The sequence below is a fragment of the Pithys albifrons genome, chromosome 1 (assembly GCF_047495875.1).
Source record: "Pithys albifrons albifrons isolate INPA30051 chromosome 1, PitAlb_v1, whole genome shotgun sequence".
NCBI lineage: Eukaryota > Metazoa > Chordata > Aves > Passeriformes > Thamnophilidae > Pithys > Pithys albifrons.
In genome coordinates, this window is record NC_092458.1 from 17,512,247 (window position 1) to 17,539,072 (window position 26,826).

Sequence of the window (26,826 nt, forward strand, 5' to 3'; positions counted from 1 at the left end):
CACTCTGGTTTGCTACAACAACACTGCCACTAGCCAAGGTACCAGCCATGCCAATAAGCACCTGCCCTAGTGCTGATGAAGAGACACCCCCATGCTCTGTAGAAGTACTGGTAATAGAGAAAGGGAGCAGAAAAACAGCTACACATTTTATTCCCAACAGTGTAAAAGAAAGCTTTTATCCTTTGGAACAGATAATTTGAAAATACAAGTCGTGGAAGTAGAGTGCCATGTAGATAAACCCATGTTCTGCTTGGTTTTTTATCTTTTCATAAATTGATTTAAAGAAAGTGTGCCCACAGGTAAGTACCAGCCCTGTATCAACTCAGCCCCTAAAACAGGTCACCTCGTGTGTAAGAGAGGCCTCTGCACCTCTGCCTACAGCCCCAGTAGCCAGGGGCTGGTTTTAACAATGCAAACAATAGCAAAAGCAAAAAGGTCACTGAACAGGTAATAACTAAACAGTGATTTCATCTTCCCAGTTATGATGGAGAGATCCTGAGTGTGCTGCACTCCAAAGCAAACTGGACACCAAAAGCCTTACAGGTAACTGGATACCATCATATTACAGGTAAAGGTCTCACAGGACCAAACCAGCACTACTGCAATAAGGAAATACTTCCAAGGCTAAAAGTGTCCCCCAGTCCTGTGTCTGAGAGGACCAGAGCTGTTAAACCAATAGGCACAACACTTGAGTGTTTTCACCCTCAAAGTGGAAGCCCAAGTTCTTGCCTCTTCCTTCCCAGTTAATTCTCACTGTCAGCCCAGCAGAACAGGGTGTGCCGGCGGATCACAGAGCACTTGAGGCTGGGGCTTTTCCTGCAGTAGAATATTCCAATGTCTGTGTAAGTCAACACAGCTGCTTCCTTCTTGCCTTGCATTCTGGATGCTTCCCCCACGTGTGCTTTGAGGGCTGCATTTATTTACCTAGTAGTAGTGCCAACAGTTTTGCTCGGATTGTATTCGACTGTTGTTAGCCTTTCTGTTCCACAGACTTTATTTGGAAAGAATTAGTATTTACAACAGTTGCCAAAGCAGCTGAAATAAAAAACAAGTCCAAGTATGAGGGATCAGCTTTTTTTCTCAGTCTGCTGCTCTGTCTGCCCTCCTTCCACAATTTCCCAGGTTGAAATAGCAGCTCTGTCCTGTGAGAAAAAGTGACCAGGTCAGTCCCAGTGTATGAAGGTAACAGGTTTTTAAACAAGATTCATACAGCAAAACCATTAATCCAGTGAGTTAGGCAAAAGAGGTGGTGATACCATCTCAGAGGAATGCCACTGCTACTAATGCTCAGAGCTGTAAAACAAACCCAGATTATCCTTCCCAGCTAAGGAAGAAATACACAACAGAAATGTCACCTCTTCAGTGAGGGATGCTGCAGTGGGGTGTAGTCTCACATGAGTAGCTCCTGCTCAACTCAGGCAATGGCATTTTCATGCTTGAATGGCTCATGTACATGAAAAACACTTATGGTCAATACATGAGAATATATTGCTGAACATGCTTGATTGCCTTCTGAACTTGGGGATAGGACAATACTGTCATATTTTTGAAAGACAATACTACAGTCAAATAGAGTATTTCTGACACTTTAGATCCAGCTGTTTGCAATGGGTGAAAAGTTAATCTGAATAATGAAACATGAGCTCTGATGCATGAGAGATGTTGGGATACAATGCTGAATTTTACATTAAAATGAAAACTATTTTTGTTGCATAATATCCACTTACTACATTTCACTTAGTAGCACAGCTCAGCTTGCATTTCAAGCATGCAATAATGACATGAAAAGGCAAATGGGTGGTTTGTGGCAAGTAATGCAACTTCAGTCAACATCGAACAGCCTGAGAGAAGGAACCAGTGTATGGAAATCACAAACTTGGAAGCTGAAGGAGAAATTACCCTCTTTACAAAGCTGATTTTTAAGGAGCTTGTTCCTCAGTTGTTCCTCAAGCCAACCCCTCTCTGCCCTCCCCCAAACCAGGGGGGTTCCTAGGCTGCTCTGGATGGAGATGAGGTTTGTCTGCTTCATCACTTCATCTGTTCTGCTGCCTTTCCTCCTGCACGTGGGCTTGAGAAGCTGCTGGTTTGCTTGAGCCTCACGTGACAGAGTGGAACATGTTAACAGAGGCATTAATTGCACGGATATCATCAGGCTCCAAAGCTCTGTGGAAATGAGAGGCTGGGTAGCACTCACTAGGCAAGCAGGACCCCTGCAAGGCTCTCTGTTACCAGGGCATCCTTTGCAACAGCCCACCCAGATAAGCAGACTGATGCTGAGCAGGAAGGTGGGGAGAGCCCTGCTTTGGGTAAGGCCATGTCTTGTTGCAACTGTGCTCTGGTGAGCCTGTGTGAGGAGCCATAGAGCTGCATGTTTGCAGGACTCTTTAGGATCTTCAAAAGCAAGATGTGAGCAACCATCACAGCACACCTTTGGATGCTTCCATGGTGCCAGCAAAAAAAGCAGGAGTTCAGCTTTGGACGTGTGCTGTGTGTGCTCCTGTGTGCATGTGTGCTTTGTCTTCTGCAGCCCTCTATTCTGGGACAAGCAGGAGACATTATGCTGGGCTTCAGGGTATTAAAAAAACTGAAATAAATTAAATGGTCTGAATCCTGGCTCAAGCCAATTTCTGTGAGGTTTTCAAATGTAAATCCCTTTAAAAACAAACCAAAACAAATGTGCACAAGGGTGGAGATGGGGCTGTGGCTGTTTTGCCAGCAGATCAAAAGGCAGGCTTCTTCTCCAAGACTTCTCAGCATGGTTGTTTGGATTTTCAAACTTGCTTTACAGATAAGTGAAGTGAGGATTCACAAACAAGTAAAGGAAGCAGATGTTCCAGCTTCCCAGAGTCTTCCCTTGCTTTCACAGCTGTGGCTCACCACCATGGTGCTCTGGCCCTCACTCAGTGTGTGTTGGCATGCTCGCTTTCATCCGAGACCCTGGGACAGCTGACCACACTCCAGAGCTGCTTTTAACAGGTGTGCTGACAGGTGACAGCTCATGTTCAGCAACCAAAGCAGGTGTACACTGTCCCTCCCTGATGTCACTGTGCTTTATATCCTTCCACTGGCAAAAGGATGGAAGCAGACTAGGTGTTGTAGTATGGAATTATTATGTAAATTCTCTCCCCTGCCACTAACTGCTCATGCCAGCAGTTAACAAAAAGAAGTAGTTAACTGCTGATCGCTTAGGTGAGGGCAGGTTGTCTCTTTTGTTTTTGGGGACATTTTTCCATTCTTAGCTAGGCAGAACTTAGGAGCGGTGTGTGTGCTGCCGAGGAGGGAAGGTGTTTTTTTTTTCTCCTGCTCCTGCTGCTGGCTACTGCTGGGGCTTCTTGCTGAGCCGCTGCTTTTCTCCTTGCCACGGTTGTTCTCCTGGTTCCTGCATCTGGGGTTCCGGTCTCTGCTCCAGTCTCACCACCGCCTGCAGCGTCCCGGCCTGCCTGCCCGGCTGGGGCAGTGACCCGGGAGAGAGAAGTTTGCAGCTGCTTTCCAGGAGACGCGGCGGTTCCCCACTTTTCAGCTTCCTTTCTTCATTTGGGACAAGAGACACAGAGTTCATCTGGGAACTCACCCTGCTGCCAGCCGGGCTGTGACACTGATACTGCCATAAGTATAACTCTTCTCCCGAAGGAAACTTGTTGTGGGGGTTGTTGTTTTGTTTGTTTTTTCTCTGTGGTGTTGGGGAAGTGGTTTGCTCTGGTCTGTTTATAGTTATACCTATACCTAATATATATATTTATAGCAGTTAGGGACAGTTATCCTTCTTGTATTAAAATTCCTTTTCTTGAATTTGATAAAGAGTGGCGTGATTATTGTGGAGAAGGCCCCCTCCCCCGCTTGTGGGTAAACATTTTGGTTTTTTCCCCTCAAACCAAGACACTAGGGAGGCTCAGTTCTCCAGCAAGGGAAAAATAAGCAGCGTAAACTGGAGTGAGGGAAAAAGATGCTGGAGTGAATGCAGAGGATTATTCTGCATGTAAGGAAAAATACTGACCCACCAACGGCTGGAGCAGAGGTGAGAGGGGAAGTGAACAAGAGGAACTTGAAGCAGTGCCGTTAAAGAACTAACACAGCTCCCTGAAATCGGGAGGAGGCAGCGATGCCATGGAGGGGTTTCTCTTGAGCAGGAAATGCCATTGAGGTAATGGAAAAGAAGAGCAGCACGAGGTGTAGGCTAAAAGTAGAAAGCAGGATGGAGAAACGAGTGGTGCAGGAATCAGGCAAAGTACTTGTGGCTTAGGAACAGTTGGGAATGGAGCTGCTGAAGATGGAAAAGGCTTTCTCATGAGGACTTATTTTTGTTGGGGAATTTGGGGAGGGTAGAAGGAAGGCATTATTTTCATGAGTCATCTCAGTTTGCTTTCCAGTTCCTTTGCAATCTTTTTTAAGATTGTACACATTACTCATACATTTCCTTATGGATTGAACTTGGGCAACTTAAGGATTTCTGAATATTAGGAGATTTTCAGTGGCTAAATAGGACACCCTTAGTAACTGCAGAAGGAGATACAGTTTGCATGGAGACATGAGGCTGAGGGGGAGCAGAAGAGAAGGCAGCAGGACAGACAGACAAGGGCTTGACTTCTACCTCCTGCTACTGCAGTCACACAGGGAGCAGGGCCCAACACTGCAAGCTGCTGGGGGGCAACAAAGGCAAAAATAAGTGTTGTCTTAAAAAGTGATTCACAGCCTCACCAAGAGGGTTACTGTCCTCTACCTTTATGTGGATTCCAAAGGCAGCAAGGTCTTCACGAAGACTGTCACAAGCCTCCAGGAGGGGTTTTCTCTCCTGCATTAACTGCTTCCTCTTTTCCTTCTGCTCTTGTTTGGCTCCTGTAGCGCCCTCCATTGGCACAGCATCTGCTGCTTCCGGCAGAGCCAGCGCATAGTGACGGACCTTCGTGCGGAACCTCACAAGCTCATCAAGGACATTAGAGAGCACTGCAGAGCTGTCTCCTGCCACAGGCACCTAGAAATCAAACAGGGTACTTTACAACCATCTGAGAATGATATTTAAGAAATCAACCCTAACTCAGTAGCACACACTGAGGCTTCATCACCTCTCTTGGTTGTGCAACTTCCGTATGTTGGTAGGATTAAAATGTCACCATCTCACTAATGCTGGACAAAAAGTTACAGTGGAGTCACACTTGGAAGTAGTTCAGTGTATTCCTACACAGGACAGCACACACGTTGGAGCAGAGGGCTCTCGTGGGAACATAACATGCTGCAAACCGGAATGTGGAACTCGTCAGCCCAGGAAACCTCCAAGATGCCGGAAGCGTGCACAGCTTAAAAATGGATTAGACAAATTGATGGAAGAAAGACGTGGCAACAGGAATCAACACAGCAAAGGAAGTCCAGCCACTAGCTCAGAGAGCTCCTTGGCTGTAAAAGTCCCAAGACCTAGAGAATGCCTCAGCCTCTCACTCTGCCATTGAGCTCCAGGTCTCCTTCAGGAAATATAAACCAGGAAAAGTAAGTATTTTCACTTTAGGTCTCTGTTCTATCCTTTCTCCTTGCATCTACAGAAAACCTTCCCAAATCCACACAACTTTTCACCTGATCCACCTTGCCCAAAGTTTCAGACACTCAAAAAACTGTGATGGAGCAGAAGGCATTGCACACAGTGAGTGTTGTCTGGCTGTAGCCCAACCCCTCCTTTCCTCACCCACCTCTGAGCTTCCTCAGCCTCTTCTGTCTTGGTAGGAGTCTCACTGGTCAATGCCTCAGGAAGAGAACAGACCTGCTCCTCCTAGAGAGTTCTGCTCCAACAGCTGCCAGGATGAGACCTTGGGAGTTAGCTGAAGAGGAAGGCTGCTCCTCCTCAGCATGGGCACAGCCAGACTCCTGGTCTCACTCCTGGCAGAGAGACCATCCCTGTTTCTCATTAGAGGCAAACTCCTATGGAGCAGGAAAAGATGGACCTCCAACAAACAACAGAAGGCCACTTCAGTATTTTATCACTAAGACACAAGAGGGGAAGCAGCCAACAGAGCAGTGAAACATAAAGTGCATCAAGGCTGGGGAGTGAGGCTGCTGCCAGCAACGCTCATCTGGGAGCAGAAGAGCAGCTGAGTAATTAAAGCCAGAGGGGACTGTAGTCACTGAACAGCAGGATAGAAACAAAAGGGAGCCATTCCAGAGGTCACTGACAAACAAAGAGGAGAAGGAGGAGGTGAGGGGGAAGCTACTGAAGATAAAAGCGTGAAATGCAGCTAATTCCCCAAGCTTTCAAAACATGTAACCACACTAAAGAAAAAGTTTATGAGACTGAAGAAGGTAATAAATATAAGTATCAGAAATGCTCCATAGTAACCTGGGGCACGTAAAAAAAGCAGGACAAATGCTTAAATGCAGAAAGGAGAGGAAAGACAAATGACTATGGGAGCAGGAAACATGCCTCTACAAACACTACTATCGGAGTTGGAATCAGGCATGTACTGCCAGTGAGATCCTTCCAAAAGAGGGGGAGGTTTAGGAGATGAACTGACACAATTTCCACAGCCATTCAGGGCTGATCTCCCATTTTTTCTCCTGAATTACTAACTAATTCAAAGAGCTTGTAAGAAGTTTTATATGGAAATTTGGCCCTTGCTTTCCCCATAGATGACAACCAGTTTGCCCCAGCTGTACCTGCAATACACTCAGCACTCTTTGGCAGAGCAAAAGACCTCATCTGTGCTTCCCAGATCTGAAATGGGCATGATGGTTTCCACTCATCATCTTTTCAGATGGATTCATCTTACCCCTCTGTGTGCTAAGATCCTTCTCTTGCCAATGCAGAGAGAGAGACAGGCAGTCTGATTTAATACAACCACCAGACTAAGATTAACAACTCCTCAGCATCCCCACCAACAACTTCAGAAGCACAGGGAGCCACATTAAGAGATGAATCCCAGCCCAGGAGCAAGACAGACCCACAGGCTATATGCAAACCTCCAAATGAAGAGGGCCCAAACACCGCTCCCTGTATCCTCTACACTAAGCTGTTAGTCCAGCAGTGGCCAGGCCAGCTGGCCCTCTCCCAGACAGCCCACACGCCGAGACCCGTGGTGGGCAGGGACCGCTCCTGGCAAGCTGTGTGCCTGGGCGACTGGCTAAGGGACAAGAAAGGTTGGATGCCAAGCTGTTGTGGCTGGTCTCAAGGTCAGAGAACAATACCTGCACCTTTTATTTACTAATTTGTCGTAGCCCGTGGACCTTTCTGATGAAGATTTTGAAGGATTAATTTCCTGCAATCTGAAAGAACAGAGGGACAGAGAAGAGTCTGATGTGCTCCTTCTTTTCTCCCTTCCTTCCCTCCTTCCACTCTCCTCCTTCCTTCTTTCCCTCCCTCCATCCCTCCCTTCTTCCTTCCTTCCCTCCCTCCTTCCTTCCTTCCCTCAGCATCTTCTGCTGATCCTATTGCCACAGAGAAACTAGCACTGCTTACAACAAAAAAAAGCATTCTGATACTTGTTTCAGCAAAAATACAGGTGCAGCAGACAACTGCATACAGACAGCCCAGAACCTGGAGGAATGACTTTACCATCCAACTCGGAGAAAAATTTAAGTGTTTTGTATGCCACTAAAAATTAACATGCAAAACAGAGGCTATGAGGAGTAACACACAGCCAAATCAGATCCAACCACTGTTTTGAAGGAAATTTTGTGAGAAAATCTAAAAAGAGATGAACTAAATAAATGCAGTTATCATTATACTGCCTGACTTTCAAAGGATGAATAATGTTACTGAGATTTTCTTATCCTCTTCTACCCTCCCCAAAATAAATTTTTGCAGAACAGTTTCTCTAAAGAAAGTTTTCCACTTCTTGGTATTCAGCTCCCTATCTGAGCAGGAGAGGAGCACAGAATAACCTGCTATTCTCCAACACCTTGTGTTAAATGTTCCCCTTCTGTACATCAAGATATCACCTCCATATTTATGACTCTCCTTCCTGTGCAGTATTTTGCTTTGAGCTTTTCTCTCCTTTTTTCTCTCCCCACTCATATCTTTCCAAGAGTTAGATACGTAAGGGCCCCCTCCCCACCTTGGTGCCCTCCTCTCCCCATACCCCACCGTGGGTCAAGGCAGAGCAGCCCCTTCCCCACACCCCTGCTTTCTGCAGAGGAGCAGAACCCCAGCTCCTGCTGTGTGCAAGGGGGTCACAACTGCAAGGATTTGCACAGGTATCAAGGCCAGCCTGGGTGCAACCACCAGAAAGAAGAGGACAAGCTGGGGGGAAAGCCAGACACATAACAGATCAACTTAAAAGGCCTCCAATACTAACTTTTCCTCGTTTCATTCCTCAGACTTTCATTTCCCCTGCACCCTTGGTGCAGAAGCCACACAGGAATACTTCTGAGAAGAAAAAAGTTTACACTTTGTTCCATTGGCTCACACACTCTCCTAAGACATCACAGTAGAAACTGTAAGTGGTGCAGAAAGGTCTACTAAAACCATCAATTACTTTGTTATATCTGATGCTTTTGGAAAGAATTCTATAAAACAACACTGGGGTTGCTACCATACACAAGAACACACAGAAGAGATGTTTCATACCTGTCTTTCTCCAAAGGACATCCCAAGGGCATTGAAAAAGCCTTCTACATAGGAAATAATGCTTCCATACACAACAGAGCTTCTAGGAGATCCAGCATCCTGTTTAAAAAGCACTCAAAAGAGATTGTTCAGTCAATACAAATTACAGAAACCAGCATCTCTCGGTAGCCTAGTCCACAAGGGAAAACTATTACTAATTATACACATCTTCCTCCACCAGGAACACCTGCCCAGATGGCCAATCTTAGAGAGATATAAAAGCACCTCACAGCACAAAGGGAAAGATTTAAGTAAAGGAGCAAAGGGAAGAGCTTATCACCAGCCTGCACAGCGAGGAGAAGAGATGTGTGAAGTTGCTGTGCATTACATGTGTGCAGTAAATTAGACCTAAAAATAGCACTTCTGGGCATGAAAGGGCTGTGTGTATGGGAACAAAATAAAAAGAACAAAATCCCAGATTCATGGGCACCTATAGTATAAAAGAAAAAAAAATTATTCTTTGAGTGTCTTACTGATTTGATGATTGTGGAGACCACTTTGAGATAGTGTATGTCATTTTGTCATACCCTGGTAGCACCAGCAACCAGCAGCAGCAATAAAATCAAGATTAAATGATAGACTGAGGAGCAATTTAAGGGACTAACCCTCACCTAAAAAATAAGAGTGATGACACACACAAGTAAATTAACAGCTGGTGCTGGATTTTATCTGACATCTTTATTAGGGCCTGATATAAAATAGAACCTAAAATGTGTAGAAGACCTGAACTGAGAGGAGCTGGAGCAAGCCACTGAGACAAAGAAACAGGAACATGCCAGCTAAAGTAAGAATGGCAAGAAGGTTAAAGAGAGGAATCAGTAGTTATGTGGATTTACTCATAGTTCTTAAGGAGAAAAGCTACACACAGTGCCAGTAACAGGGAACAGGTGGGCTGTACCTAGAAAAGCTCCACCACCCAGACCAGAAATCTGAGGCAGCTGCCCCACAAACACCCTATCGCATTCTCAACAAAACAATTGACAGGAGAAAATCATGGGGGGAATGAGCAATGACTGACAAAATGAGGCTATTTGTATTTAGGAGTGGATTTGCTCAGAAAATCATTTTGTAAAGATAAGGCTAAGGACAAAATTTAAAGCCAATGCTGAGGCAGGACCAGAAGGAGGCAGGATTTCTAAACCAACAGGCTAATTCTCACTTAAATTCAGTTATTCCACATTTCTTTTACAGCACAAAGAGGGTGAACAGATGACACCAGCAATCAAGGAGAGCAGCAACAAGCTTGAGATGCTTAGCTTGAGTGACAAAGGAAGCTGTTGATAAATGGAGACCCACAAGTGCTTCAGATTGTGTTTATTGCTCAGGTCTTGTCCTTGCCAGTTGCCTTCTTTGTGTCAGCACCAAGAAATCTTAACAGGGTCTCAATTTGCCAAAAGTCACGTGAAAACAGACTCCTGAAGGAATGCTGATGCCACAGTTACAATCTGTTGACAGCAGAAGCCACTCAGGCACCAGCACTGAGCTCACCCCCAGGACTGCCCCATGCACCTGGGCTTGCCTGCCAAAGCCCCTGCAGCAACCTCCCGGCCCCACTTCCCAATTTAGGTTAATTTCTGTGGATGGATATTAAGCAAAGAAGCAGGGTAAGAACACAGACCCAGCACTAAAATTAACAGCATGCCACAGTGGCTTCAGGCCTTTCAAAAACCTTAGGTGTACATAAGATAGGGCAGCAGTAAAGAAACATCCTCTGGACACAAAAAAGCACAAAACAATAGCCATGCACAATTCCCGTGAAGGGTCAGGACAAATAGGCTCCATTAAGGTCAACAATTTATGGAGCTTTGTTTCTGCTGGTTTCTTATGTGAACAATAAACTAATCTGTCTGCATTAAACAGTAGGACAGTGGACAGCTGTCATTTTCTGATCTCTGTATCCTAATGGGTTACCTTAGTAACAGCCTTAAGCTGTCTGTTGCCATGGTGAATGAGGTCCATAATTGCTGCAACAGCCCTGGAGGTGTCAAAGTCATCTGCAAACGCAGCCTTCACGGTTACTTTTGTGTTGGCTAGCCTTCAAGAAGAAAAGGTAACATTTAAGATAAGACAAACAAGATGCCAGCAGAACTCTGAATTCATCAGCTATTCAGCCAGAGGGAGTCATTGAAAGGACACTGTCACCTCCTTCCTGGATGCCCTGTGACAGGCAATGCTACACTGATCAGGGAGAATACACATTTCAGCTGTGAGGGGAAATATTTGATGCATGTCAAAATCCAAAGTGTTACATCCATTCAATAAATATACATGGTTAATCACAGGAACCAACAACAACAGAGCAAAGTTTGCCTTAATCATTTCAAAACAGATGGAAAGGCTGATATTAAGTATATCAAAAATACTTCTGTTTTTTTTCCAGCAGTCCATTTATCATGCTAACAGAATGCTTCTCTTCCAAAGCCACATCACAGGCATCACTCCAGTGCCTGGCAAGACAGCTGTCTTGGGGTTGGCCAGGAGTCCTCTTGGCAGGATCCAGCTCAGAACCAGGCGCTGCTTCCTCATTTCCCAGGTGAGCCCAGTTCCAGCCCTGGGACTCCCTTTGCCTTAGCCCAGATGGAAAGGTCTGGTGGGAGCATTCGTATACACAAACCCAAAAGCCAGCAGGCAACCAGCAGTCGTCACCAGAGAACCAGTGCCACCAGCTGCAGCCACTCTCAGTGGGAGGATGAGGAGAGCAGCAGGAGTAAGGGGGGAGCTGCAAACAGCTGCAAGCAGTGTGTTCTCATACACAGCCAGGCAAACTAGAGCTCAACAAAACTGACCCAAGGATGCTGTTTCCCAAAAAAACTCAAGGAGCAGGGTTAGCAGGGGAACCTCAAGCTATCCTAGTTTCTCTAGGGCTCTCCTGAGCCTTACTTTGACTGTTCCTGAGTGTCTTTGCCTAGAATGCCTGCCTCCCCTCAGATATCAGATGGCTGCTGTCCTAATTCATTCCTCCCAACACTCTTCTCTGCAATCTTCCCCCTCCACTGAGTATCTAACACTTTTCTAATTAAGAATAAGAGCTTTGTTTCATTTTGGTTGTTTTTACACCTACAGATACACAAGTTGTGCCCTCCCACACATTCCCTACTGACAATCCATTTCAACTTCCTCACGGCTCTCAGCTTTATCTCTCACCAACAGATCTCCTGCAGCCTCCTGCTGAAGGATTTGCTTTGGCCAAATACCACAGCTAATTAATTCAACTCCACTTCCCTGTAACATGCTCCAACATCCCTTGCAAGCCTTAGTCAGTACAGCCACAAGCTTCCCAACACTGTGGTACCTGACACACAAGGAGGCTGCCTCTCACTTCTACAGCACAGACTGTTTCCCCTCTGATCGTACATCCCAGAGCTGCCTGCACTTACCTTACTTCAGGACACTCAACACCCCTGCCCACCTGACTCCGAAGCACTATGCACCTCCTCTCAGCTCTGAAGCCAACACACAACACATCTCAATCCTGGAATGTGATCTGGTTTTCATAAAGGGCTCCAAAGAAGATTCTCCTCACCCCTGTCAGGGTCACAACCGTAATTTCTTTCTTCCCTGTGGCATCCCTGCCCCTGGACAATTAGTCAGTAAGCCCTTCCCTCCTCTGTTGCACACTACAGTGCCAGCCAGCTCGAGTTCATGTGCCCAAGGTGCGTTATTCTTCAGTCATTCTCTTTCTTGTGCAGTCACTAATGCACAGCGCTACTTACCAAGTGCCACAGCTTCGCCCTCTCTACCACTCAAGAGGGGCAAAGGCACCAGTATTAGGACAGACACACTAGATAAATAACACAGATTTTAAAAACACAGTGGACTAAGTGTAGCAGACTATGAGGAAAAGCAGCTGGATAGGAAGAGAAGAAAAAAACCACCACCCTTGGTGAGGGCTGGAAAAGAAGACTGCTGCACAGTCCTTCCTGTCCTGCTTCCTAAACAGAACGCAGAACACTGGTCAGCCCTCTGAGCCTGCTGGCAAACTACTGCTCACATAATCACAACCTTTAAGATCCGGAACGTGCACTTACTTTTCCCACAGTATGTCTTCTCTAACAGGGTCACACACCAACTGTCCTTTTATATAAGCATTTGCATCTGTAATAAATGAAGAGATTGCCTGAAGAAGGTTCTTGGCATCATCCATGCTCTTGTCACTAAATTCTACTCCTAAGAAAAAAAAAGAAATTAAGGCATTAGGATGAAGACAATGTTGTTTATCATACACAGGAGCAGTATTCTGAGATGAAAGAAAAGTTTGTTATTATTTGTATAGCAAACTTTTCTTACCATTAATTATCCATTCTTCATGGACACTAAGTGAATTAAATCAATATAAAAAACCAATCACTACATATGAAAAAGTATAACCTACATGAAAGGTATCAGCCTGATTCTAAAAGTTGAATCTGGAAGTTGACTGAAACAATCACTATTTGACTACTTTTTTTTTCCCATTATTGAATCTCCCTGCAAAGTTATTAATCCAAAGCATTAGGATTTAATATATTTCTAAGCATTTCCCCCAATTTAAACTGGAAATGCATACTTTAATTTTGTTCCTGTTCTAATTTAGGTGGACACGATCTGTATTTGGAGACCTTCAAAGAGGCCTAACCCTCACCACTCACTGTGAGGAATGCAGACTTCACTGAAGAGTTAAAGGGCTGCTTCCCCAACACCTAAAATCTAGTGGGATGTAAAATTTTGCAGCCTAACTTTTTCACCAGATACACAATTCCCTCACAATATCAAAGCTAAACTGATCATACCAGTTTGCAAAAGTAGCTATTGGAGAAAATACAAATTGCTTAAACTCATAAGGACACGTTTGGGATGGGATTCATCACATCCAACTTACACACATCAAAGCCTCTTATAGTCACTGGAAAGGACAAAACCATAAAGAAAATGATTCACTGCATTCAAAGCAGAGCTCTGCTTTTATGAGATCTGCTGCAACCTAACCCTACAGTGCTTCTCCTCCACCAACTGGAAAAACACCACCAGCCATACCCACTAACCAGGCATCCATGCACAGGGACACCCACCAACCCTGCATTCAGCAGGATTCTAGTTTTTGCAGGCAATTCCACTTTGGGAACAACCAGCATCCACTCCTGCTGGTTAAGAGTTCACCAGGCTCCTCTCATCCTGCCTGCACCCTCAGAAGTGCAGGTGCTAGACTGGCTCCCTCTTCTTTTCACTGTGAGTTGCTATTAACAAAAAGCTTTTTTTTAAATTTGTACAGTAATGTGCAATTTTCTGTAGAAGAGCTCTTCAACCCACACAAAGGAACTCACTGACTTTGGGGGAAGCTGCAATCACCTAGGACATGCCTAAGTTTAAATGCATTCCTTCCCACAATATCACACCAGAGCCATTTGTAGCCAGTGCAGTATTGCTTCAACATTTTATACCTGACCTCTGCAATAAGGTACATCCAAACTACAGCTTGCAGCATGTTCCTGATCTCATCTGCAGTGAGATTCCCCACAGCTTCCACAGCAATCTGACCTGTGGTCCTGCTCACCTTACAGCTGACTGCTTTGTGCAATCATGCAATGCTGCCTGGACACAGACTCTTTAGGGCAGACAGTCTTAGCAAGGGGACAGATCTGAGAGGGCAAAAGTAGCCCTGATCTCAGTTCAATTACCCTGAATTCCAAGGAAGCCTAACTGTTTAAACAACCCTTCACAGGATTTATCCCAGTATAACTAAGGTATAAGCCTGGACCTGTATTTGTCAGATTTTTCACTTGTAATTAAAAATCTGCATTACTGCCTCATTGATTTTAAAATTAAACTTTATTCAGTTTTTAAAAAGACCAATGTACAAACTTCTAGAAAACAGTGAGATATTGAGAGAGATCATTTATATACACTAGGATTACTCAAGTGCTTACTCCATTTACAGAAACTCTGCAAGGAATACCTGATGAAAGTTTACCCTGATGAAGCCTGCTTTCATTAAAGCCATTCTTCATCCCCAATTCAGGGCATTCTCCTAATACACTGCCTACAGGCACTGTAAGCCCACAGCACAGCAGGGGCAAGCCCAGCTCTATCAACATTCTCAGAAATAAACAGAAGGTCCTTGGGATCTCACTTTAATAAAAGCACATAGAGCAGACAGCAAGACGAGGAGTGCAGTAAACTTATCTTTAGACCGAAGGGAATTGATAGCAGCAACACAAACTGACAGGTAACACAGTAAACACCTGGCTCAGCAGTGACTGACTCTGGCTCTTTATTGGGCAGCCAATAACACACACAGTCTCGTAAGGTGGAGGTGCAAGCGCATCAGACTGCTGAGGAACCCTTACCTGCCAGCTGGCCTACTGGCACTATACTTTGATAAAACACCACTGTACCCTTTCATCAAAGCGAACTGGACCTGCACAGGTAGCCCTCCTTTTTATCACAGAAAGGTGTTTTGCCTAGGAATAATGCAAAGAAAGGGTCACATCTTTCTGGGAGAGGTTCAAATGCAGCCAGCTGACACGAAGCGGAGAAGGCCTGCAGGCAACCCTCCCTGCAGGACTCTCCTGAGGCAAACTTAGGAATTAACAGACAATTTAGCTCTTATTTACATGACAAACATATATATATATGCTAGTGTAGTCGGTGTTAGCCTTTCTCCTTCTTTTGTTTTAAACACACATCTGTTCAAGACTCCCAAATGTGCCCAGCTACAGCCAGGGAGCCACTTCTGTTTCATTTCCTGATAGAGACCGAGAGGAAACAGCCAGGTGTGCCACTGCCCTGCAGCATCATACCAAAACAGCCAGGCATGCCACCAACCCACTGCTTGCCCCAAAGGGAACGTTGTTTTGCAGCAGACCTCCTAACTGGATGCACTTCTCCCTTCCTGCTACAGTGGAAGCCAGCAGCTCTCTCTTTACTATCCCGTGCTTTGACATATTTCAGGGATACACAGCACTCCTGGTGCCTTCAGCTATCCTAGGAGAGGGAGGCTCCACCAGCAATATCAGATGGGTGGCTCCTGCAAGCAGCTAGGGGTATTAACAAGGAAAAAGACTTCTCAGTCCAATGACTCCACATCTATAAAGGCTTGCATCACACTGATGGACACCAGCAACGCCCCAGAGCCTTATACACATCCGTGCTTCACCATTCCCTTGCTGAGCCAGTGGTGAGGGGACTACCATCTGCTTTTGGCAGGCCCCAATAAACCGGTAAAAACACTACCCGTATGAGAACCTCTTCCAGTTAAAGCAGCATCTACCTGCTGGAAACTGACAAAATGTCACACACCTCTCCCCACCAGCAGGGTCTGTCAGATTAAGATGATCATTAGCTTACCAAGGGCTGGTGTAAGCAAGCTGCACTGCACCACAGAACTGCCTGAACACTCAGTAACTCCACAGGATAAAAAGTGGTAACACAGCAGGGAGATAAAAAGTTATTAGCAATCCCTTGTCATACACTACAGGAATGTAAGGCAAAGCTCCACCCAAATATGTCTCCAAAAAACAGTGGATCACGACTGAAATACAAATAATTGCAACAGATGCAAATCAGAGAAAGAGGCAATTAACTGAGAGTCCCAATTAAGTGCAGTTCAGGAAGGTATTTAGATGAATGGTTACATACTGTGCTCAGTAAAGATCCTTTTCTAAATGTGAGCCAAAGAGCAGCCCCACAGAGCACCACCGAAACCTTTCCCCTCCTCACATGAGGGGAACCCACGGGGAGAGCTCCCTCCACCTCCGCATCGCCAGCTTGGGAAATGTGCATGGAAAGCTGCATGTTCCCCAACAAATAAGGGGCTTTCTCCTTACCTGAGCTGTATCTGCCACGCAAACAAAACATCCTGAATTGATCTGATGAAAATTTCTTCAGGAAATCCTAAACTCCACACACAGAAAGATAGCTTTAGAATTACTCAGTTTCTTCAGAGCTGTTCCACCCCATTATATGAGTTTTGCAGCATATTTCAGACAAACTAAAGTGAACAATAACACAACTTTGCGGTTTACAAAGCAAAAAATCTTTAAATTCTAACACTGGTTTAAAGCCTAAACTAAATAAAATCTAATTCCATATAAGATAGATGTGCATAAATATATACAAGATATAAATATACACACAATGTCCAATATAAGACAGCGAAAACTACTGTGAAATTACAATCAAACATACACTGTACAAAGACCTTTTTAAAAGAACCCAAAGTAAAATTATCAGACTAAGATTGGTATACAATCTTCGAGGAAAGGAAAGCCCCTGAGTTTTGCAAACTTTAAGAAAAAAAAGATTTCTTGAAAAAGAAAATAAATGTACTTTTTCTGCAGGACTAGAATATGCATGAAAATAGGGACTGAACAAAGATAAATCTTAGCAATATAAAAAAACATTACCAGTGTTAATTATGAAGTGCAATTAATTTCACTTTAATATCCAGCTTCGTAAATAATTTACTAAAGTAAACAGGAAATTATTATTTTACTACTAGTGCAATTAATTTACATTAATAGTATAAAGAACTATTTAAATGTTTGGAAGGTACACTGACAAAACATTCAATCACTTTGAAGACCGTGGCAGATTGACTGTGAATATTGCATTCCTGCCTCTTTTTTCTTTTGAATTTGCAGACTGGTGGTGATCACGCAAGTTCCATGAAAATCAAAATTGTAAGAAGTCAGTATAAGTGAGAAAATATGGAAAGTGTCATTTGCTTAAATTTCACATTTAGAAGAAAAGCCTCTGCTACCAGACTAAACCACCTGAACACCGAAGGTAGCACTGCACCAGCAATGTGCTCTCTCTCAAGTGAAAACTGAAATAATTGAGGCAATCAAAATCAGAAATAGACAGTGATTCAGATGGTTTTGGTGTGTGTTTGTTTGTTTGTTGTGGGTTTTTTTAAATAAACTCTGTATAAATGAGAGCACCCAAGGTGCCCAGAAGCTTTACACTAATATACAGAGGTAGAACAACATGAGTAACTTACAAAAACAAATTCAAATTTGGGAAAGGACTATGCAAACTGGAAAAGACAATTCTGCATTTAATTGATAACCCAGACTAGAGAAAGTATCACAACTCTCTGAAAGCAGGTTGCTTGGCTCTATTTTATCACAATCTGTTTGATTTTGGGGGTCAGAATTAATTGCTATTAAAAAAAAAAGGAAAGAAAAAATTGGAGTAGGGCACAAGGAGGAGAGGGAAATAAGGACAGCTGGATCTCAAGGATGCAGAGCTGCTGAGCTAGGGTAACAGCCTGGGGTGCAGCTGGGCCTAAGGAAGGTCCTGGACAGACCTCTCCTCTTTTGGCACAGACCTAAAAACTTCCATGTAGGGCTTAACTTTCAAGGTGCAAGGCAGCTGTACAGGAAAAAATTGTTTCACTGAACTGAAAATCACTTACTGGGAAGGATTAATACTTGTCAGCCATGTGTAAGGGCAGACACGAAAAGCAGAGACCCACCAGGAAAGAGAGACAGGCCCAAAGTTGTCGTTTCATTAACACAAGTCCCACCATGGTGGACATGGAGGGGAACATATAGAAGTGTTGATTTTAACTCCATGCACTGCATTTATAGTCATTGTCCACAGTATCTGCTGAGACCAGTGAGATTTCTGTGAAAATTGTGAGCTATGGGGAAACAGGGCTTAACTGTACCCAGACAGCATCTGAAGACTCAAGAATAAAGCAGCTCATATTGAACTTCTTTTTAAAGGGATTTTAATTAAGTCTTCCAAGAAGGCAAAGGGGAACATATGTGCTGATGCAGCTTCCCAGGCTTTGTCTAAAGGAAGGAAATGACCCTGTTCTAGCAATAGGCATCAGCCATCTCAGGAGCCAAGCACAGCTGTATCACACACTCCTGGCAGAGAATCCCTGCTCTGGGCCACACCAGACTTTAGGACACAGTATTAGTGGCTCATGAGTATCAAAAGGCAAAGCTCCCTGAGCATCAGCACGGCCACCACATAAAAATAAGGGCTAACAGGGGAGACCACTGGCATAGTGAGGCTGCAGGATGCCCAACAGCTTTCTGACAAAACACTGACTTTATGTCCCATTTCACCTAATGCAGGATGAGGAAAAACATCTGCTTTTTTCTAAATCCCAAAAGCACATGCACTGTTAAGAGCAGACAGACGAGAACCCATCACTACCAAACAGAATCATTCAGATTGGAAAAGACCCTTGCAGCTGTTGAATCCAATTGCAAGCCTATAATACTGGTATTGGGCACAAATGCTCTCAGCTCAGCAAGAGCCACCGTTCCAAGCAAACCCTGAGTGCCAGCAGATATCCTGTGACAGATACATCAGTGCTGGAGAAACACTTCAGGTCTTTTGCTGCAGCATAAACATGCACTCCAAAGTTTACTCAAAAGAGGGCTATGAATAATATTTACATAATACAAACATACATTGCTTCAGTTCACAGAAGGAGATTACCTTAATCGTTATGTAGTTTTTTAATGACTTGGACATTTTTTCTTGACTTCCTTTAATATGCAAATGCCCTAGAACAAAAAAAAAAGAAATTAATCAGGGTAAGAAAGTGTGCTTCTGAATGGGGAGCGAATGAGAAAGAGTGCACTGAGACACTGGAGACACTGGAGGCAGCATGTGCTGCGATAGATACACACCAACCTGTTCAATGAAACGTGTAGCATTTTTCAAAAGCTTTGCCTACAGTCCTGCACATCTCTCTACCCTCAGCTTCGCTGGGTCAATTTTAAAGCAGAAATTTAAAACATTGAAAAAACAATCACCACGAGTCTCCCTGCTCAGAATTGATAGTAAATGGATAAAAGCAAGCAAACAAATACTTTTATTCTTCACAGAACAAGTACTTTACCTGTTACTCTTGACTTTTCAGAAATATGTTAAAACCTTTAAAGATTTTCCAGTGATTTCACATTAAAAAAATCCTTGGAACTGAAACACTTTTCTGTACTTATTACTTGCTGGGGGCTGTTAACAATTACTTTTTTAATCTAATGTTTTATAATGCTGGCTCAAAATATCTTACACACAAAATTAATTTTCTGCACATTCTCTACTTCTCCAGTCTTGGGAGACTGAGAAGAAGCAGTGGGAGGGGGATGCAGGTACAATGCCTAATTTGAATTAATTTATTTTAAAATGCGATCTCTGAGCATTGCTAGAACTTTAGTCACATAGACCATCTCAATGCAGTGCTGTGGTACAGCAAAAAGGTAGTAACTCTGCTTTTAAGAAAGCATGTGTATGTATGGCCAGACTTCATGAATGAAGATTTGGGCAGGGCTCTCCCCACGTGGGTGTGCCCTTCCAGCCTGCACAGTGGATTTTTTAGGTGAGGCACAGCCTGCGCAGAACTGGCCCCACCCTTTAAGTCCTAAGGTCCATTTGCCACGGCCAAGTGAGCTTGGACAGTGACAGGGAAGTCCTTGGGACTGTCACAGCAGCCGGTACTAACCGGGGCTGATCCTGCTGAGCATCCGAGATGTGACGGGATGGGATGGCAGGGAGGCATTGAACTGCCAGGGGAGGGTCCTACTGAGACTCGAACTCGGGTCCATGGGATTCGGAGTCCAGAGTGCTCTCCTTTACACCCGGGAACCGCCCTAAGAAAGCATGTAGAGCTTGGTTTTAGGACTAAAGGTTCTATTGAAGCAAGACAGGAGATGTATAGCCTGAGGTTGCCCGCACCCAGGTGTCACCTAAAACACGGAGCATTCACAGCACTGGAGAGATGCCCAACATGCTGCCACTGAAAGACTACTTAGAAACGTTGTTAAAACCCTTAATTGGCTTTTCCTAATGAAAGAGTAATTCTGTACACCATCAGGCACCCACAACTACCATGCAATTTTTAGGCACTTCTGTGACCTGCAGAATCTGGCACATAAACACTCTTAAAGACAGATTTTTAGGCATGAACTTTTCTTGCTCTGTAATACCTCATCAGCACTCCACATTCTTTCAGATTTGGCAGTCCAGCATAACCAATGCCTCAGAGTGCTCTGCAAGGACAACACATTATCAGGCTCCTGCTTTTACAGGTGGTGGCAGAAATGGCATTTCTTGTTCAGCAGTCCACACAGCTGTCTGAATTTTGTGCTAGTCTCCACACAGAGATGCTTTTGTAGCCTTGTCTGGATCCCCCTCACTTCCACAAGTGGAAAAAAATCCCCATTACACTCATCTGGATATGAAAATGACAAGCTCAGGCCTGGTAAATGGACATGAAAATCCCCGGGTTTTACTTATCATCTCTTTCTGATGATTCAAAGCAGCAGGGACTCACCACGAGAAGGCTACCTCCAGTCCTACCCAGCCTACCTGGAAATTTAAGCTTGAACAACACACTATGGAGAGTAGAAAAGAATCTTTGGGTCTGTGGGTGTGGAACCAGCTAAGGCAGAAACTCATGATCAACCCAAAATCTTTCTTTCACTGTATTTGTCCTGTCTGCTACCAGGTGAGGCCACTTTCACCATTGCACTGTTACACTGGGGACACTCAGTAGGAACATCCAGGCTGCCAGAGATCCTGCCTTCTGCAGCTTTTCCAACTCAAGTAAAACCTACAGCCAAAATTTTCCTGGGAGAAGGGGCAGAGACTGGCTATGATAACTTTCTTTATTTTGCAAAGGTGCCTAAATATTGACTTAACTTTGGGCAGCCAAGCTTAAAACAGTTTGATTGTGCTTTCCTAAAAAGGTACAGGTAACATCTGAATTTGAATTAATATTCCTCTTCCAAGAGTTTGAATACTTAGAATGATTTCATTCGAGAATCACAAAATACAAGGATTTTCATAACTTCACTTTGGCACTCTTCCCAGAGCACAAGTAGTCTAAAAATAAAGTCCTTATAAGAAGATTTATCCACAGTGCAGGGATTTTCTTCCTCTAATGGGGATTGCTCCTCCAATTCTGAGCCTGATAAAATGCTGAAGTCTGTTAGCAGAATAAATTGTTTCTGAAGCTGATTCATTTGCCCTAAATAATTCATGCCGTCATCCTCTAGCAAAATTTTTTGATTTAATGAATGTAATCTGTCAGCTCCTAGAGAACCTGAGGGTACAAATTGCCCTTGAAATTCAGTTCTCCCCTTTTTTTCAATTGACTCCTCTTTATTCAGCTAGTATCAAGGAATATTTTCCCTATAGTTTGAATTCCAAGCTTGAAAAGTCAGATTCACTGTTTGTCAACAGAAGGATTCACTTGGCAGTAACCAGTGCACCTCAGTGGAAGTGCAGAGGATTCTGCAGTGCCTCAGGAACAAAGCACACCCTGGAGGATGGACCAGCCTCTGGACAATTGCTATTGATTTCTGATAGGCTCCACCTTGGGAAGTGAAACTAGAATTTCATATTCATCACATACCGTACAAATATAGACAAATGAAAGCTCATATAATTCCCAGAGCATGCAACAAGCTTAACTCTGCAGCTCTTCTACTCAGAGAAGCAGCTCCAAGAATTCACAGTGATCTTGCCCAAAGTACTGCTCAGCAGAAAGAGAGACTGCAGACTTGAACATGACTTTCTATTGACTTCAGCTGTCCAACCAGAACTACAAAGACTGCAATAGAAAGGACCAATTTCCAGGTTTCCATCAATGAGAACAGCACTAGTACCATCAGACAACGACATAGTTCAAAGTACTCTACAGCACTAACTTCACTGAATGAAGCCCTGTCGTGCAAAGGCAGCAAGGAGCAGTTCTATAGAATGCCAGACAGTTTAACATGCTGAACACCAAAAGACACTTTTCTATAGTCTAGTCAGGTATACCAAGAAAGGTCATCTGGGGGAAAAGGCAAGGTCAGTGACATCTGAGGGCTACACCAATACCAAGTCACCCACACTCCAGCAGGAAGCAAAGAGACACTGCAGTTGGTCAGGGCACTACAGAGGGATAATGGATCCCAGCGATGAGACTCATTGCATCCCCTTTTCTACAGAGCCCAAGGGTGAGCAGCTTGGTCTTTATGCAGCCCACAGATGTCACAGACCATCTTGTCTCCTCCCTCCAGCAGCCTCACTGGCCATGCTTGACCAGAGCAGACCAAAGTGTCTGACTCACTTGGTCTTCAGCATTAGTCTTGTTTTTAACACCCATCAGGAGGTGTAATGCTACTGGTGAATAAAATAAAGCTGCCCAGGAGAATGCAAATTGCTACAGGTATGTGAATTGCACATCCAGAACATCCAGTGGTTGGTTGCTGCAGCAGAACATCTGCCTGCAAGGCTTCACCCACACTTCAAACCATACAAAACATCCCAGCTCAGACTCTTCTCTGCAGAATCACAACTTTGTGAGCTTTGTTGCTTCATCAATTGATGCATCTTAGCATTCTTTCCATTCTTATTTTCCAGTAGTACAGATGTTTTCCCTTATCATGATTAAAAGCCTTTCACCTTATTTACAAACTCTGGCTATTTTATTCTGCATGCTACTGAAAACTTATTTTCAATCACACAAGCAACTGGTGCTGAGGGATGCTGAGAGAAGAAGACTGATTTATTCTACTTCAGTGATTTTAAAATGTTCCATTCAGCTACCTGCTCATCTGCCACCTCCACTCCCTGCCTTCAGATACTGCAGGTTCAGGTTCTAAGCCAGCAAGAATTTCTGTTTTTAGGAGGACTACACAAACATGTACAGAAAACATCAACTATTTTCACCCTCTTCCTGCAAAACTGTTACAAAACAGTTCTGCAGGACTGTTAGAATCAAAACACTATTAAAAAAGAAAGCCTATAAAAAGATACTCTCAAATTTTGAGGAAACTCAAATGAAAGGGAATGAAACTCTACAGGAAAAACTCTTCTTTCCACAATTTTAATTAGGAGTAAACATGGTACATGGGTAATACATACTCTGTTATTTTTTCAAGACCTTCCCAGATGAAAATCAGGTATATTTCACTAACTCTTTTATTAATGAAGGCATTAATTCTACAGTTCCAAGATTCACTGTTATTTATGTTTCTTTCCTTAGTGAGGTCAGGAACTTGGTCTTTGGAGTAGAGCATGTGTTTTTATACCATAAAATGCCAAACCTAAAAACTCCAAACTATTACATTTGTACAGGCCTCTCAGGGGATTAATGTTTTACTTACCAGAATGCAAAAAGTAATTTCCCCATTGCTCACACTGGTGATACACCTCACACTGGGCAATTTCATTTTCGTGATGAGGAAACGCCAGATCTATTCCACCAGTATGGATGTCCAGCTGCTTTCCAAACACTGCACTGAAACAATATTTTCCTGATCGGTAAGTAGAACACTACAAAAGCTTTTTGAAAAAAAAAAAAAAAGAAATACAGAAAAGAATAAGATGAAACAACATAAATAGATTTAAGTGTACAATTTAATAACTGCAGTTTTAAAACAAGACCTCACACATATCTCAGATACCAAAACTGCAACAGAACTTGTATGGACAGGACTCATATCTGTCCACAATTACTTTCCTTAGCAGAAGCAATTATTTTTCAACATCAGTTTAAAGTATGGCAAGCAGGATGTCTCCTTTCCATGTTTTGCTACAGTTTCAGTATCAGCTGCCTTCACCTGCAAACCTAACAGCCTTGAAGCACTGAAGATTTCCGTAAATTTGCTATTAATATTCTTTATCTTGTACCTTTTCTGTAAGAATTCAGACAATACTGTGTGCTGTCATGATGGAAAATAGTTAGCCCTATATTGTTAGAATGTCAAAAGAAAGTGTCAGTGCCTCTGATCTCCCAAGGCCATTCCTCACATACAACAGAACTGCTGGATGTGTGCAGGTCACCCATGGGCCTGCCACGGCACAGGCCTCTCTGCAAACACTGGTGGCTGGTGTGTGGCTAAACAGAACAGCCTTAGGCACTTGTAGGTTAAACACCAGGAGTGTCAAGGCTGCTACATCCTGTCCACTGCTCCAGACAGTCCCTGCTAGGTCATGCTGGGCAAGTCAGAAACTTTATTTTGCCCATCTTTTAAACAAAGACAACACTCCCCCACACACAGGGATGTAGGTCAACTTGAACTGCTCAAAACCCAGAGGTGCTCAAGCAGGGGAAAATGCAAGGCCTACACAAATAGAAAATAAAGGCAAGCCCTACACACATGTGCACATGTGTGCATACAGACACACACAGCCTTCCTATATGTCACCTTAACAAGTTGCTCCTGGTCACTGGCTAAACATTAATACTTTTGTCCCTTTTTAAGACAAAATACCCTGCTAACACCCTGGCTCATGATGGCTCTGTAGAAGCTGTTGGGGCACAGGAGGAAAAGACAAGGAGAAGAGAGGAAGGATGAAAGATGGGCTGTCACCGTTTCCCAAGTTCATCCTCCTCTGTTTCCTGCCTGCTTCAAAACCAGCTAAAGTACAAATCTTCCCAGGACTGGCCCTCACCTTCCTTTGTGCCACCTACGGGGCACTTGCTGTTTGTTCCAACAAAACCACAAAGAGCTGAGAGAGGCGAGAGATGGATCTGCCAAACGTCCAGGGCTAGGAGGAGCAGCCCACCTCACACAGGAAACTGGAGAGAGGAGATCAGATCTACGGAGTCACAGCACAGGGGTTCCCTCCTCCACAGTTCCACTAGAGACCAGAAACTTTCTCATTCAGCTTCGCAGACTTTTCAAAATTAATTCACCTAGCTTAGTTAAAGTGCTTGGAGGTACCTGGCAAAACACACAGCTATGTATTGCTTAAAATGGGCCTTGGACAGCTGACTGGGGACAGCAACATGTTTTAGGTGACTTAGCAAAATCAGGTCTCCATTTTTCACAGTCCAAGATTACTACACTTGTGCTCTGCATAGGTCAGCTTCTATTTACATGGCAGGAGCCTCATCCAGCTGCAGTAAAACACAGTTTTACATAAAGAAATGAATACTATAGACAGCACTGCATTAGTAGACAGACCATTTTGTAATTGGCGTTTCTTATCTGTGCACTTCTATCATGGGTTGTACTTCAAATATAAGATGATTTGTGCACTTCAACTGCTTTAAGAACTGTTTTACTATGCTGAAACTATTTACAGACAGAAAATCACCCTTATAAATGCTTTTCACAAGCACATACTAATGACTAACAATCCCAGGTGCACCAGCAAAGCATATGAAGGAGAAACTTAAAGCAGCTGGTTCCATCTTCTTTCAGCTTTAGTCAAAAACTTAAGCTAAACAGGGTTGGATCTAAACAATTTGTTATCAGCTTCCAAAAAAAAGATCCAAGACTAATGCAAAACTCAGTACCACTATCAGTCTTTCAAGAGAGAAGACTTTTTCCTTCTGTGGCAGAAACAGAACTCTAAAATAAGAGCAAATTACATTAAACCAGTTACAAGTAAAACACTACTAAGTACCATTCACCCTGTGCCAACAGAATATACCGTCACAGAGTTTTCAATACTCTGGCTGACTTGTAAAGCTGAATAACACTTAGACTATTAGAATGAACATCCACAACTGCTGATAAGGCCAGCAGGATCTCACATGCTCATTGGAGTTGGAACAGAATCCCATGCCCTGTCCTACTGTCACAGCACTACATGCTGAACTAGGTCCAATGGAGACTGCTAGAAGTGGAAGGGAAGCAAATGAAAGAGGTACCATAACTTTCACCAAATCTTGGGTTATTCAGTTCAAGTTAAAGAATTGCTAATCAGCTGTGTGATCCTGCATGCCATATTTTAAGTAGCAAGTCTGACTCAAGGTGCCAAAACATATTGAGACAGGTGCAGTAAGGGTAAGCACAGTCTATTTGGGCCACAGGTGATGTCCCAAATTGCATAAAATGGTCACATTAAAACCAGTATTATGTACTGATGAGAAAACACTTTCAATATTGCTGCTACCATTGTACTGTGACCAAAAAAAAAACTAGCACTAGATATAAAACTCAAAAAATCTGACCTTGATATTGTGGAACACTCAATGTGCCATCCAGGTCTTCCTTTTCCCCAGGGAGAATTCCAAGATAGCTCTTGAGGCTTGGCAGTCTTCCACAGGGCAAAATCTTTACCATGTCGTTTATCAGAATCAACTGCCAAGAGTAAGTGATTTGTTAATGGGATATGTCTCAAAGAAAAAAATGACCAAATGAAAGCAAGAGGAAATGTGTGTTTAGTGAGCTACTCAGAATTTTAATCTCCTTCAATCAACTTCTTTTCACTGCAACTTCCCTCCCTTCCCTCTTATACAGGGCTTCCTGTCAAACATTTGAAAAAAATACAAGCTAAAAAGATGGATTCAA

At 43.6% G+C, this 26,826-nt stretch overlaps 1 protein-coding gene across 3 annotated transcripts in view; it reads right to left on the reverse strand.

The window, feature by feature from the left end:
* Nucleotides 1–965: 965 nt before the first annotated feature.
* CARS2 (cysteinyl-tRNA synthetase 2, mitochondrial) overlaps nucleotides 966–26,826 on the reverse strand; it is a 38,872-nt gene continuing 13,011 nt past the window's right edge. For 2 of the 3 annotated variants that reach the window (XM_071568370.1, XM_071568450.1), the window contains 9 exons: nucleotides 26,487–26,616; nucleotides 23,686–23,819; nucleotides 19,022–19,089; nucleotides 16,387–16,453; nucleotides 12,613–12,751; nucleotides 10,496–10,619; nucleotides 8,546–8,644; nucleotides 4,718–4,969; nucleotides 966–1,142 (listed from right to left, as the gene is read on the reverse strand). In XM_071568370.1, the coding sequence (XP_071424471.1) occupies nucleotides 1,068–1,142; nucleotides 4,718–4,969; nucleotides 8,546–8,644; nucleotides 10,496–10,619; nucleotides 12,613–12,751; nucleotides 16,387–16,453; nucleotides 19,022–19,089; nucleotides 23,686–23,819; nucleotides 26,487–26,616 (1,088 nt within the window). In that variant the 3' untranslated portion in view covers nucleotides 966–1,067. The remainder of the gene's footprint in view (nucleotides 1,143–4,717; nucleotides 4,970–8,545; nucleotides 8,645–10,495; nucleotides 10,620–12,612; nucleotides 12,752–16,386; nucleotides 16,454–19,021; nucleotides 19,090–23,685; nucleotides 23,820–26,486; nucleotides 26,617–26,826) is intronic. The other variant, XM_071568524.1, reaches the window with a different exon arrangement.